The 14,709-nt window shown below is 35.9% G+C and overlaps 1 protein-coding gene across 1 annotated transcript; it reads left to right on the top strand.

Moving 5' to 3' along the window:
• Positions 1 to 13,927: 13,927 nt before the first annotated feature.
• Positions 13,928 to 14,314, top strand: LOC131028234 (uncharacterized). The gene has a single exon (XM_057958483.2). It carries the CDS (start codon positions 13,928 to 13,930, stop codon positions 14,312 to 14,314), a length of 387 nt encoding a protein of 128 aa, XP_057814466.2.
• Positions 14,315 to 14,709: the final 395 nt, after the last annotated feature.

Below are 14,709 nucleotides of genomic sequence, written 5' to 3'. Positions count from 1 at the left end.
AGATTACAACCAGTTCTTTCTGAGAACATCACCCTGTTAGAAGTGTTTGGTATCCGGTTAAGAATACCTTAGAACCTGTTAAATCTCACCTTGCTAGAGGATTTTATAACTTCATATCTGAAGTGACTTGATTACGAGATTTTACATAAAGAACCGGTTAAGGTTTACCCTATTAAGGGATTTACAATATTGTAATTGTTAGAAGGCAACAAAGATGATTGATCTGTCTAATGACACTACCTTTGTCTCATAGATCCACTTTGCATGCTTTGTTCTTCTGATCGGTGTCGGCTTCACCAATTCATACCTCTATTTACTACACTCTATTATGCTCCTCTTATTTACATTCACACAAATCTTTTTCACATTGACAACAACACAATCAAAATGAATAATGTGTATATATTAACCATTAATTATGGCACCAACTTTCCCTCTAAAAATCAGATTCAAAAATTTGTTATCGCACCTCAAATTTCTCTCCAAAAATCATTGTGGGAATAATGGTCAAGATAGCCATTCATGCCGATCAGCTCACGGGTTGAAAAGGGAAGACTGTCTGTTCAACTGGATGTTATTTGGATGTTTCTATGTTTGTTAGTTGAGATTCCTATATTACCAATGATTGCCTATGTACCAGTCCAATCCTGCCTAACCGGTTACCTCCTATATACTGGTCTACTTACTGCTTAACCAGTTACCTCCTGTATATCGGTCTACTCATTGCTTAGCTGATTAACCCCTGTATACCAGTCTAGTCACTAATTAGCCAGTTAACCCTTGTATAGCAGTCTACTCACTGCCGATAGGAATAAGGACTCTTGTTCTTCACCAGTTACCCTTTACTCCTTTATCGATGGATTATGGAGACTTAGATGATGATGTTGCCAACAATGACAACCATTTCACCAGTCATACAAAATGCATCATAATTTTTGAAAACTCTCAGAGTGTAGAATATGCTAGAAATCCAACTTTTGACAGCCATAATTTTTGTTCCTTATTCTCCTTCAAGTTTCAATTTCTCGAAAAACCAAATAAAAATCTTCCAAGTTGGATTTGAGGCATTAAATGGTGTCAAACGTGCTTGAAAATAGTGAGAATTAGAAAAGTGGATTCCTAGCATACTCTACACTCTAAGAGCTTTTTGACGCTTCAAACGGTTCATGAATCTTATTCTTGGATCAAAAAATATGATTGTCGAAAGTTGGACGATTTTTCAGAAAGTTTCAATTTTCAAATTTGGCTATATTTTCATATTTTTGAGAATCATTTTTTGACACTTTTTTGCCAAATGGTAATTTCTAAATTGCAATTCTAGCTTCAAAATGGTAGAAGGATATTTAGGACTCATTTGAGGAAACTTGTAATAGTTTTTGGAGTTGAGTTTTTGGGAGTTAGTTTTTGGGTTGGAAATTATTTTGTAAGGGTTTTCAAAAAACTTTGTAAGCTATGTGTTGCAACCAGTAAGGATTTATTCCTCTAGATTTTAATTGCATATATTGAACATAGTTTGATTTTCAATTATAATAACATAATATTATTTGTTTTATTACAATTTATTGTGTTTTTTTCTATTTCTTGGGTTTTGCCTTTGTCAAGTGGTATCAGAGTGGGTTATTCATGAGTGTTTGGAAAAATCACCAAATGTGAGGCAGTTGGCACCAGGACTTGTGATTGTGGGCTCATGTTCAAGATGCTTCCAATAGTGATGTATGGTGACAAAAATGTTGGTGGTAGAAATGCTTTGGCAAATGAGGGTTTGAGAGCCCTCTAGAGACATACTAATGCATTACAAAAAGAGTTGAGAAGAGGGTTTAATTCGAGGAGAGGAGAAAGTGATGATGAAGGAAAGGTTGAAGATTCATCCTCAAGTGAATCAGAAGAAGTAATAGATCAAGATTAGGCTTGATTATTGAGGGCCATTTCATTTATTGAGAAGAGACCCAAAATTGAAGTCTAACTATTCTAGAAATGTGAGCCTAGAAGAGTTGATTGATTGGATCAATGAACTCCAAAGGAATATTTTGAATATGAGGAGATATAAGACCTATATTCATTCAAGTTTGTGAAAATGAAGATGAAAGGTCATGCAAATATCTGGTGCAAAGAGGTCCAACTAGACAAAAATCAGAGAGGAAAGGGAAAGATCACGAAATGGGATTGCATGGTTGATAAATTAAAGAAATAGTTCATTCCTATGGACTATGAGTTGGATCTGCTAAATAAATTGCAAGGGCTGAAGTAAGGAAGCAAATCTGTGAAGGAGTATACAACAATTTCTTACAAATATAATCATAGAATAGGCCATGTTGAGGCCCATAAGGGATAGGTCACCCGTTATCTGAATGGGTTAAGGCCAAGTATGCAAGAGGAATTGATTCTGGTCAAAATGGCTAGTCTCGAACAAGCATATCAGTTTTCTTTGAAGGTTGAAGAGAAGACGAATAAAAATTTTGAAGGTAAGAAAAAAGGGAAAGCCTAAGGCGATAGAGGTGGTGGAAAATCTATCGAAAGCCAAAATGAAGATCAAAAGAAAAATGATAAATTAGGTACCAGGCCAAATAGAAAGGGTGACAATTTCTATCACCCACATGATTAGAATAATGTTGAACAATGAGGAAGAGGAAGAGGAAGGCTTGGACAAGGGTCTAGGAGAGGAGGTTTTAGAGGAACTTGTTTCCAATGTGGAGAAGAAGGGCATAGAGCATTTGAATGTCCACAACACCAAGGGATGACATATATAAGAAATGACGGTCATGCACAAGTTGTGCATGTGTACCAAGAAGCTCATTCTGAATATTTTGATGATATTGAATGGGGAGAAACCTTAGTTATCAAGAGAACCTTGATGAATGAGGTGAAATAACCAAATTAGAGGAATAGTTTGTTCTGCACTAGATGCAAATGTAAAAATAAGTGTTGTGATGTGATTATTGACAGTGGAAGAACTGATAATCTAGTATCTGGAGAAATGGTTACAAAGTTTAAGCTGAAGAGGGAAAGACATCCATAGCCGTATTGGATAGCATGTTTGCAGAATGACCACAAGGTTTTGGTCAATGACCATGTTGGCATTATGATGCATTGTGTAGGACCGGTGAAATGGTTGTCATTGTTGGCAACATCATCTTCTAAGTGTCTACAATACATCGGTAAAGGAGTAAAGGGTAATCGGTGAAGAACAAGAGTCCTTATTCCTATTGGTATTGATTAGACTAGTACTTAGGGGTTAACCGGCTAAGTAATGACTAGACCGGTATACAAGGGTTAACTGGCTAGGCAGTGAGTAGACCTGTATACATGAGGTAACCAGCTAACCAATGAGTAGACCAATATACAGGAGGTAATCGGTTAGGCATAATTCGATCGGTACATAGGTGATAGTCAACAATATAGGAGTATCAATCGATAGACTTAGAAACATCTAGATAATATCTAGTTGAACTAGTAGTCTTACCTTTTCAACCGGTGAGCTTATCGGAATCAACGAAAATCTTTACCGTTATTCTCAGAATGATTTTTGGAGAGAAATTTGAGGCACGATAAAAGATTTTTTAATTTGATTTTTGGAGGGAAAGTTGGTGCCAAAATTAAAGGTTAATATATACACATCATTCCTCTTGATTGTATTATTTTGAATGTGAAAAAGATCTGTGTGAATGTAAATAGGGGGAGTAGAATAGAGTGCAACAAATAGAGGTATGAATTGGTGAAGCTGACACAAATCAAAAGAACAAAGCATGCAAAGTGGATCTATGAGATAGAGTTAGTGTCATCTGACAGATCAATCATCTTTGTTGCCTTCTAACAATTGCAACATTGTAAATCCCTTAAAAGGGTGAACCTTAACCGATTCTTTATGTAAAATCTCTTAACCAAGTCACTTCAAATATGAAGTTGTAAAATCCTCTAGCAAGGTGAACCTTAATAGGTTCTAAGGTATTCTTAACCAGATACTAGTCACTTCTAAAGGGGTGTTCTTAGAAAGAATTGGTTGTAAGCTCTTAACAGGGCACTCTTTTTCACTAGAATAAAAGAGATTGTGGGTTATCCCCACCGTGGTTTTCTCCCTCTACCCAAGGGTTTCCACATATAATTGCTAGTGTTATGTGATTCTTATTTGTGCATGCAAATCTCTTTTCTTTGATGTTCTCTTCTTTCATGATTTATGCAATGTTTAAGATAATTTGGAAGGATAGTTGAATATTGGTGAGTTTGAATGTTTGAATTGTGTATAAATTATTTTGACTGATTCAACATCCCACTCTCAATCAACGGTTAATACTAACAATTGGTATTAGAGCCTAGGTCCTATGAAGAAAAGCTTGACAACTGGAGGAAAAAGATCATGGAGGAATACCTATATCAGAAGTAAATTGATGAAGCTAATGAAATTATTGCTCAGATGAAAGAGACTGAAAAAATCACTTGCTAAATTAAAGGAACTAGCTCTACAATTAAATGAGAGTTAAGATATCATAGATCAACTCTTTGAACACAGTGGATTTGAATAAGTAGAAGAAGCAGTCTCAGAACTCAAGAAAAAGAACAAGAAGCTGAATGAAGAAATCACATATCTAAAAAGAGAGAATGAAAGTTAGGCCTTCAGAATGACTGAAATACTAGAAGCCAACATAATAGCAAATGAAAGAAAAAGAGATGCAAAAGAAGTTTTATCAAAAGCTGAAAAATATGCGATCATCATTGAAAAATATGAAGAAAAATATGATGCGATCATCATTGAAAAATATGAAGAAATCCAAATTTGCACTCAAGAGAATGAATACATACATAAGGATCTACATTAAAAAGTAGAGGAAAAGGAGAAGATGGTGAAAGAGATTGAACAACTCAAAAATGAGTTGAAAGCTGCAAATGAGAGAAATGAAAAGCTAAGGAAATTTAATGAAAGCTCTGAGAAGATAGATGAACAATTAAAAGCTCAAAGGAGAAAAAAGGAGACAACCGGTCTTGGTTACTCCGGTACAAGTCCTATGGAAATTGGAGAATCATCTAAATCCAAAAGGATTACGGATGATAAAAGGAACAATTCAGGAAAGAAAGGTATAAAGTTTTCTAAATCTTATTGCAATCATTGAGGTGAACCGGGTCATAAGTCTAATGTCTGTATAAATCAACCGGTTAGTCAAAAGAAGTCTTTCACCTTTGATGGTTATTGCTATAATTTTCACAAGTATGGTCACACTGCTTATGAGTGTAGATATTGATCTAGCAACATGTCTAATAGAAGAAGCTTTAATGGATATTGCTTTACATGCAATAAATATGGACACAAAGCTGAAGAATGCATGTTCAAGTCAACTGTATCAAGATCACCATTCAAATCGGTTGGCCCTAATAAAAGGAGTAATCAGTTCAATGCCACATGTTCCACTTGTGGTAATTTTCATCATGGTGCAGCAAATTGTAGAATAAGAATGGGTCAAAGAAATAATGAAGGACCATGGAGAACAACTAGTATGGCATGTTTCAATTTCCATAAGATTGGTCACTTAGCCAGAGAATGTAGGAACCGATCCTATAACCGGTCTGAAGACATGAGCCAATTTGGCAAAAAGAAAGGGCAAAATGACTTTAAAGGAAAGAAGACAATTGAAGAGGTGAGGAATGAAATGAAAAAGACATGGATTAAGAAGGAAGAAAGCAAAGAAGGAGAGAATAATTTTGAAACCAAGTCATCATCCATTGGTGATGACAGTTCCTCTTCAAACTAGGCATACCGATACTCAGGGGGAGCATATATGGTAAGATCGTTATTGAATCTCCTCAATTGATATGAGGTTATGCCTATCTACATAGTTTAGATGCATACACATTTGTTTAAAGTTTTTTCTGGGTAAAATTTTGAGGGTTAGTATAAATGTTGTTTGTGTATCGGTATCGGTAACAAGCAACTAGTAAAAAGTAAATTGGTGTACCTTAAGTTGTAAATGGTAAAAATTATACAAACTAGTTGTTTTATTGAAGCACTGATAAAACTTAATGGATAAATAAAGAAATGTCAATACATTTCATTCACCTTGCTTTCTTGTGAACATTCTTGAGCTCTCGTGCAACCTAAGAAAATTGAAATCTTTCTAGTGATATTTGTGTGAAGTAATCAAGCGTCATGACAGTGGGGATTGGCAACCCTAGAGGAGAAGGTATTCTAGGTAATCAAACCCTGTTTTCAATAATTTTTTTGAAGTTCATCATGACAGCTTATGTATCGAATCTTGTGTTGGTTGAAGCAATTAAGGAACTACAAACTGAGTTTAAACTGCATCCTATGAAGGCTGGAGAGATCAACATGATCGGTGCCCTATCATCTGTGCCCTCCGGTGTGTTACTAGTTGAAAATATTTGCTCTTTCATCCATTGCAAGCTTGAAGAACTTGGAGACAAATTTATTCGAAATAAATTCAAAAGGTTTTGTAATCATGATCTGTTGAATGAAGAATATTTGCATCTAAAGACCAAGCATTTTTCGAATGTTGTTGATTTTACCGACCAATTTCATGTCGATTGGGTTAGGTATGTATTAAGAAGAGTGCATGATCAATTTCTATGGCTAGAAGCTGAAGCATCGGTCAAGATCATAAAGGATGTGATTAAGAGAGTAATAGGGTTGAGCGCAACCGATGAAGCACTAACCCTAATAAAAATATCATCCACTAAAGTCACTCGGTTGACTCAATCCCGATGTGACAGGAGAGTAGTCATAATCACTCATATTGAGGATGCATAAGTGAGGTTTTCTCATACAGTGCTGGGTTATAGGGTCTATCAATCAAGCCGTATAAACATTGTGTCGAGCGGTGCTATATGTGTAGCCTATCAAATCATCAAGGAGGATGGAACATATAATATAAGTGAGATGATCAGAAGTCAATCTCTAGTAAACATGGAGCGAATTAAGAAGGACAAGAAATAGTCATTCAAGTATGGCTCATTACTGGTATGTATATTCTTCTATGTGCAAAATTTCATTCCCAGTAAGGGCAATGTTGTGTGGTTTGAGGATAAACCTATCATGGTTCAGATAGGTGAAATGATTAGGGTTTTAGGTGATGAGTTTGGGGAAAAAATGTGGGGATATTTTAAAGAATTCCAAATCAGAATGCACAAAAGAGAGAGAATCCCAACTGCTATAGTTCAGAAGTATATCGAAAACATTTATTTTCTTATTGACATTGATTGTTGCATCATTCAAGTGGCTCAACCTAGAAGCTTTTGGGTAGCTTCTATGGGTTATGAGGTTGGGGCAGATATTAGTAAAGTGTATGCAAACATGTTACTGTCTAAACTAGTAGACAAAAAAGCAAAGAAATTTGGAACTTATGAGGAGGCAAGCTCCAAAATAAAACAGGAACTTAAGGAGCCAATCATACAAAGGAGAGTAAGAAAAATGATTGATACCTTAGACAAAAAACATGGAGGTGAAGCATCCTATGCCACTACTTCCATGGGTACTAGTGAACAAAGAGGGGCCAAATCAAACAAAGTTAAAGAACAAATAGGAGAAAAAAAAAAATCTCGAAGGCAAAACCCAAGGGTACTGCATGCAGGAAGCCGACAACATACACAAAAGAAAAGGATTCGGATACTCATACATCATCCCAAGGTAAAGATAGATGGGAAGGAGTAATATATGCAAGAAAGAAAAAGCGTGAAGTGACAATTGACACAAAGGCTAATAAGAAGCCCAAGAAGGATGAAAAGGAGGGTTCTAACACTAACACCCATTTTGATGTGGAAATAAAAGAAGTCAGAAGAAGTGGTAGAAATTTACTTCCAACTATTGATGAATTGGTCGATGGGATCAAAAAGTTTGGAGGTCTATCTGGTGTTGGGAGAAAATATCCCCTTTGCAATGAGGAGGACAAAAGAGAAATTGAAGATGCACTTATGTGGAACATGCATAAGTTTTGTAGAACTCCCAGTGAACTATATGGAATAGTTCCATCAGACTTGCAAAATCAAATTGAAGGGAGATGGAAAACAACTTTAGCTATTGAGAAAGAGCACAAGATAAAAGAACTCATGGAAGTGAAACATGAGCTTGATTATAATCAAGCATCTATACTGGCAAAAACATGTATTCAATGCTTTCAAATAAGGAACATGATATGGAGAGTGGCCATAGGAGATGTCCAAGATGTGCATGATGAGGGTGTTGCCTTATGGAAAACAATCTTGAGCCAGCAAAAGGAAGTTGAAGAAGAAATAACAAATCAACTATTTAAACTATTTATATTAGCATTTGACTGGTAAAGGGAACCACTCAAACTAACCATCTCGGTGAAGATGAAGTTATAGTTGAAGATATACCTTATGAAGATACACCTAACAGAACTTTGGTAACATTAAATCATACTGACAATGAACTCCTTTTGTCAAAAAAGGGTGCAGAGGAAGGAAATCCAAAGGTGATAAATACATCAATACCACCTATTGAAGAATCAGAGAAGAAGGAAACAAAGGAGAAGGAAGAAAAACAAAAGGAATAAGAAAACAAGGAAGAATAGATGAAGGAACTAGAGGAGACCAAGAATCAGAACAACACAAGAAGAAAGAGGATTCTTCATCCGGTCAACCTGAAGATGGTAAGAAAATAGTGGTGGACACTCCTCTGGTAAAGAGGATGTTAGACTTAGAAAAGGAGAGTGAAAAGAAGAAAGCTAAACTTACCACCGCAACTAGCTCTGAGGTTAAGGTTGAAGAAAAGGAAGAATAAATATAGGAGGAAGAAGAGTAAGACTTTGTAATTGACATAAAGAAGATGACCCCCAAACAATTAATGAAACTTTCTAAAAAATTGAAACTTCAAGCTGAAAAGGCAAAACTTAGATAAAAGAAAAACAAGAGAAAAATTCTTAATACTGCAAAAACCATTCTATCTAATCTCATTCCTGACATTGTTGTTGATGATAATGCACCCATCATTGATCAGTTGGGAACTCTTGTCAAAGCATTTGGTTCAAAGGAAACCGATCTAGAGAAGGTTGTAGTTAGACAGTATGAAACAATGAGAGGTGAAAAATTAATGAAACACATATCAATTGGAAAAGTTGCTTGCTCCGCTAGCATTAAAGAGGCCAAATCTATACTACAGGAAGTTGGCCAATTATTTGTCAAGTCATCAATCTTCACTGATTTAATCAAAGATCTTGAAGATAAAAGAGCTCACACTCAAAGGGAAATCCAAGATCTAATAGGTTCTTTTGATCCTCTTATAAGCTCTCCAATGAATTTTAGTAGAAAGGTCAAAGAGTTAGCTAATGAAATCAAAAAGTTAAAAGTGGAAGAGAATAAACAAGCTCTTAATCTGCTAGAGCTACAATGCTACCTTGCACCGATGATTGATTTCAGGCAAAGGAATGTCAAAGAAGCAGAAAGTCTCATAAGTGCACTTGACTGTAACTCTGTAGATGAAGTGGAGGATTTTGTTACAATTTTGCATGGACACTTCAGCACCATGAAAAGGGTGAAGCCTTCATGGAAATCCTCTTTGCCAACTGCTAAAGAAAAATTTGAAGACATTTTTGCTTTACTTTCATGAATCCTTTTGTATATTATTTCTCATTGATGTCAATAGGGGGAGTTTATATATATACATGGGTATATGAAACAAGGGTAAGAACCGAGACATACATGACTTCTTTGTAGTATTTTCCAACAATGCAAAAGGGGGAGTTTGTTGGCATTATGATGCATTTTGTATGACCGGTGAAATGGTTGTCATTGTTGGCAGCATCGTCTTCTAAGTCTCCATAATCCATCGGTAAAGGAGTAAAGGGTAACTGGTGAAGAACAAGAGTCCTTATTCCTATCGGCAGTGAGTAGACCGCTATACAGGGATTAACCAGATAAGTAGTGACTAGATCGGTATACAAGGGTTAATTGACTAAGCAACGAGTAGATCGGTATAGAGGAGGTAACTGATTAAGAAGTGAGTAGACCAGTATACAGGAGGTAACCGGTTAGGTAGAACTGGACCGGTACATAAGCGACAATTGGGAATACAAGAGTCTCAACTAACAAATGTAGAAACATCCAGATAACGTCCAGTTGAACCAATAATCTTCCCTTTTCAACTGGCAAGCTTATCAGCATGAATGGTTGTCTTGACTATTTTCCCAAAATGATTTTGGGAGAGAAATTCAAGGCGTGATAACAGATTTTTCGAGGGAAAGTTGGCACCAAAATTAATGGTAATATATACACATCATTCATTCTGATTTTGTTGTTGTGAATGTGAAAAATATTTGTGTTAATGTAAACAGGGGGAGCAGAATATAGTGCAGCAAATAGAGGTATGAATCGGTGAAGTCGACACCAATCAGAAGAACAAAGCATGCAAAGTGGATCTATGAGACAGAGGTAGTGTCATCAGACAGATCAATCATCTTTGTTGCCTTCTAACAATTGTAGTATTGTAAATCCCTTAACAGGGTGAACCTTAACCGATTCTTTATGTAATATCTCTTAACCAAGTCACTCCAGATATGAAGTTATAAAATCCTCTAGGAAGGTGACCTTTAACAGGTTCTAAGGTATTCTTAACCAAACACCAGTCACTTCTAACAGGGTGATGTTCTCTGAAAGAACTGGTTGTAATCTCTTAATAGGGCACTCTTTTTCACTATAGTAAAAGAGATTGTGGGTTACCCCCACCATGGTTTTCTCCCTCTAACCGAGGATTTCCACGTATAATTGCTAGTGTTATGTGATACTTATTTGTGCATGCAAATCTCTTTTCTTTTATGTTATCTTCTTTCATGATTTATGCAATGTTTAAGTTAATTTGGAAGGATAGTTGCAAACTAGTTTGTTTGAATGTTTGAATTGTGTATAAATTGTTTTGACTGATACACCCCCCTCTCAGTCACTGATTTATACTAACAGAGCACTGCCTGGTAAAATTCAAGATTGTTAGTTATTGTGATGAGGTACTCATTGACATCATACGCATGGATGCATGACACATGTTGTTAAGGAGGCCATGAAAGTTTGATAGGCATGTTTTACATGATGGTCGTCTGAATACCTATACCCTAACAAAGGAAGGAGTTTAGCATAATCTCAATCCTCTAAAGGAGGTGGAAGAAAATATATGTAGTAATGCCAAAATATGTTTTCTCAATGAGAATTTTTTTGGAAGGTATGAAACACGAACCTGTGTGTTTTTCTTTAATTTCGAGAGTGGATAAAGAAGATAATGAAGAGGTGCCTATACAAGTTTCTAGTGTCTTGAATGAGTTTCAAGATATCGTGTTTGATAATCTACTTGAAGGTTTACCACCTATCAAGAAGATCAGTCATCAAATTGACTTGATCCTTGGAGCTAGTTTTCTAAGTAAGGCAGCCCATAGAATGACTCCAACATAAAATAAAGAGTTGAACTCATAGGTTCAAGAGTTGTTTAGAAAAGGATTTATCTAAAATAGCTTGAGTCCATGTGCAGTACCTGCGCAACAAACAAAAATTGAGAATTGAGGATGTGTACAGACTCTAGGCCCATAAACAAGATAACAATGAAGTACAGATTTCCCCTACCAAGGATAGATGACGTTATGGATTGCTTGAGTGGAGTGGAGTACTTCACAAAGATTGATCTTAAGAGTGGGTATCACAAAATCAACATTAGAGAGGCGGATGAGTGGAAGACTGCCTTCAAAACTAAATAAAGCTTGTATAAGTGGTTAGTCATGCCTTTTGGGCTAACCAATGCACTAAGAAAATTCATGCAGCTCGTTAACGAGGTATTGAAGGAATTTTTCGGTAAGTTTTCTATTGTGTACCTCGACGATATTTTGATTTTCAGTAAGACATTGGAGGAGAATTTGATGGATATTCATAGAGTTTTTGAGGAGTTGAGAGGGGAGAAATTGCTGATTAATTTGAAGAAGTGCACTTTTGTGAAGGAGTTATAGTACTTGAGTTTTGTTGTCTTGGGAGAAGGTCTTAAGATGCACCCAGAGAAGGTGAAGGCTATTATGGAATTGACTACCCCAAGGACTGTTACTGGGTTGAGATCTTTCCATGGTTTAGCTAGTTTGTACAGGAACCTCATTAGAAACTTTAGTAGCATTTTTGCATCCCTGACTAAAACAATGAGAGGGGATAAGAAAGAATTCATGTGGAGTATGGGGTGGCAAATAAATTTAATATGTTCAAGAAGAAGTTGTCGTCGCAACCTGTTTTATCCCTTCCAGATTTCAATAAGGTGTTTCAGGTGGACTCTGATGCTAGCGGTAATGCCATTGGAGTTGTTTTGAGATAGGAAGGTGGGCCCATTTCTTATTTTAGAGAAAAACTAAATGATGCAAAGAAGAAATATTATGTTTATGATCAAGAATTTTATGCAATAGTTTAAGAATTAAATAAATGGAGACATTATCTATTGCCAAAGGAATTTGTTTTGTATACTAATCATCAAGCATTGTAGTACTTGAATAGTTAGGGAATATTGAATCATAGACATTTGAAATGGGTGGAGTTTTTGTAGAGTTACACTTTTTTTTTGAAGCACATAAGTGGGAGGTCTAACAGAGTTGCAAATGCATTGAGTAGGAGGAATATTTTGCTGACAAAGATATAGTTTTACGTGGTGGGGTTCAATGAACTCAAGACATTTCTATCCCGAGAATCCATATTTTGTACAGGCATGAAAATCTTGCAAGGAGCTTGCTCCTTTGGACAGGACAAGGTCGTTGGATTTCATAATCTAGGATGGTATGGTGTTCAAGGGAGGCCAGTTGTGCGTTCCTAGGAGTTCTATGAGGAAGAATTTTCTTCATAATCTAGGATGGTATGGTGTTCAAGGGAGGCCAGTTGTGCGTTCCTAGGAGTTCTATGAGGAAGAATTTTCTCAAACAGAAGCACAGTGGAGGAATGGTAGGATACATTGGTCGGGATAAGACCATTGCCATTATTAGTGAGCATTATTATTAGCCTCAATTATCACAGGATGTGAAGAAACTTTTGCATAGTTGTAGAGTGTGCCAGAGGGCAAAAGGATTAAGCCAGAATACAGAGCTATATCAGCCATTACCTATAACTGAGAGGCCATGGGAAGATATATGTATGAATTTTGTTCTTTGTTTACCAAGGACTCAGAGAGGGAATGATTCAATATTTGTGGTAGTTGATAGGTTTTCAAAGATGACACATTTCATCCCATATCGGAAGACCAATGATGTTGTCCACATTGTTGATTTGTTCTTTAGGGAGGTGGTAAGACTGCATGGTTTACCAAAAAGTATTTGTTTCAAATCATGATACCAAATTTGTTGGATACTTTTGGAGTACCTTGTGAAAAAAATTGAAGACATAATTGAAGTTTAGTTTTGCACACCTTCTACAAACCGATGGGTATACTTAAGTGCTGAATAGGAGTCTGGGTAATCTACTGAGATTCTTGGTAGGAGACAAACCCAAGGGATGGGATCTGATCTTACGATAGGAAGAATTTTCTTACACCCATTCTGTCAATAAGAGCAATAGTAGATCACCATTCCAAATTTTGTATGGAGGCAATCCAAAGACATCCCACATTGCAAGGCCCAAGAAATTTCATTCTTCTTTTAAGATTATAATGGAAATTTAAATTTTTAGAGCCTTATATAAACACAATGCTAGTGGTCTACCTCCCACATTGCAAGGCCCAAGAAAAGAAGAAATTATATATATTAAATTAATTTGCACGAGGGTTGAATTTCGACTAAATCTAATAAAAATAAGGTCGTGGTTTTAAAAATTTGTGACATTGAAATTGATGAAAAACTTGGTAGAGTTAATATATGAGCTTTAGGGTGTATGGAAGCTTACTATATATATAGAGGGAGGAGATGTTATGTTCATACACCAAAACTTTTTAAGCCCAATCATCCGTATAATAATAGTAACGAATAGAAGAAATATGGATGCCGAAGCTTTTGTTCGGCAGATAGGAGAAGAGGATGGCGCATATGGGTCATTTGCAAATCATCTGAGTGATCCTAATACCATGGATGCATTCCTTGAAAGACTCCGTAGTGCAGTCAATGAAGTGTTTGATGAAGTCGGATATGTACCTGCAAGAAAGGAGACTATGAAAGAAATCTCATACAAGCATATTAGTGAAGGCTCCATATGTGCAATTTGCCTTGATAATTTTCTGGTGGAGGAACAAGCATGCGAGATGCCTTGTAATGAGAATCATATATTCCATACTAAATGCATTCGCCAATGGTTGAAGAGGCAGAATACTTGTCCTGTCTGCAGAACAGAATTTCCCAAACAAAGGAAAGATAGTGTCGACATTTAGAATTACAATGAAGCTCAAAAGCAATTTGTCGCCAAGTCATTTCACTTAGTTTTATTTAGCATGACTAGGGAGTAAAATCTGTTTTAGTTTTTAAGTTTTAGTTTTTTCTAAAATCTGTTTTAGTTGTTTCTTTTTTATCTTTAAGTTTTCAAAACAAGTTTCTAAGTTTTTGGAAGACGTCTAAATAATGAGGCAGACAATTGGTCCGATCTTTGATATTTGATCAAGAAGAATCTGTTTTATTTTTTTTCTTTATTTTCAAGTTTTTAGGATATTTTTTTTAAGTCTATATAATGAGGCAATCCTAATTTTTTCATTATGAGTTAGTCTAATCTTTGAAAATACTTCAAGGAGCTATTGTAATATGTTGAATCAATAGAACAATAGGGCTTGTA

Source organism: Cryptomeria japonica, unplaced genomic scaffold (genome assembly GCF_030272615.1).
Source record: "Cryptomeria japonica unplaced genomic scaffold, Sugi_1.0 HiC_scaffold_575, whole genome shotgun sequence".
Classification (NCBI taxonomy): Eukaryota; Viridiplantae; Streptophyta; class Pinopsida; order Cupressales; family Cupressaceae; genus Cryptomeria; species Cryptomeria japonica.
The sequence above is the reverse complement of the archived record's forward strand: the minus strand, read 5'-3'. Positions and strand labels throughout refer to the sequence as shown.

Coding starts and splice junctions, on each gene's coding strand:
- LOC131028234 (XM_057958483.2), top strand. CDS start 13,928: ATGGATGCCGAAGCTTTTGTTCGGCAGATAGGAGAAGAGGATGGCGCA.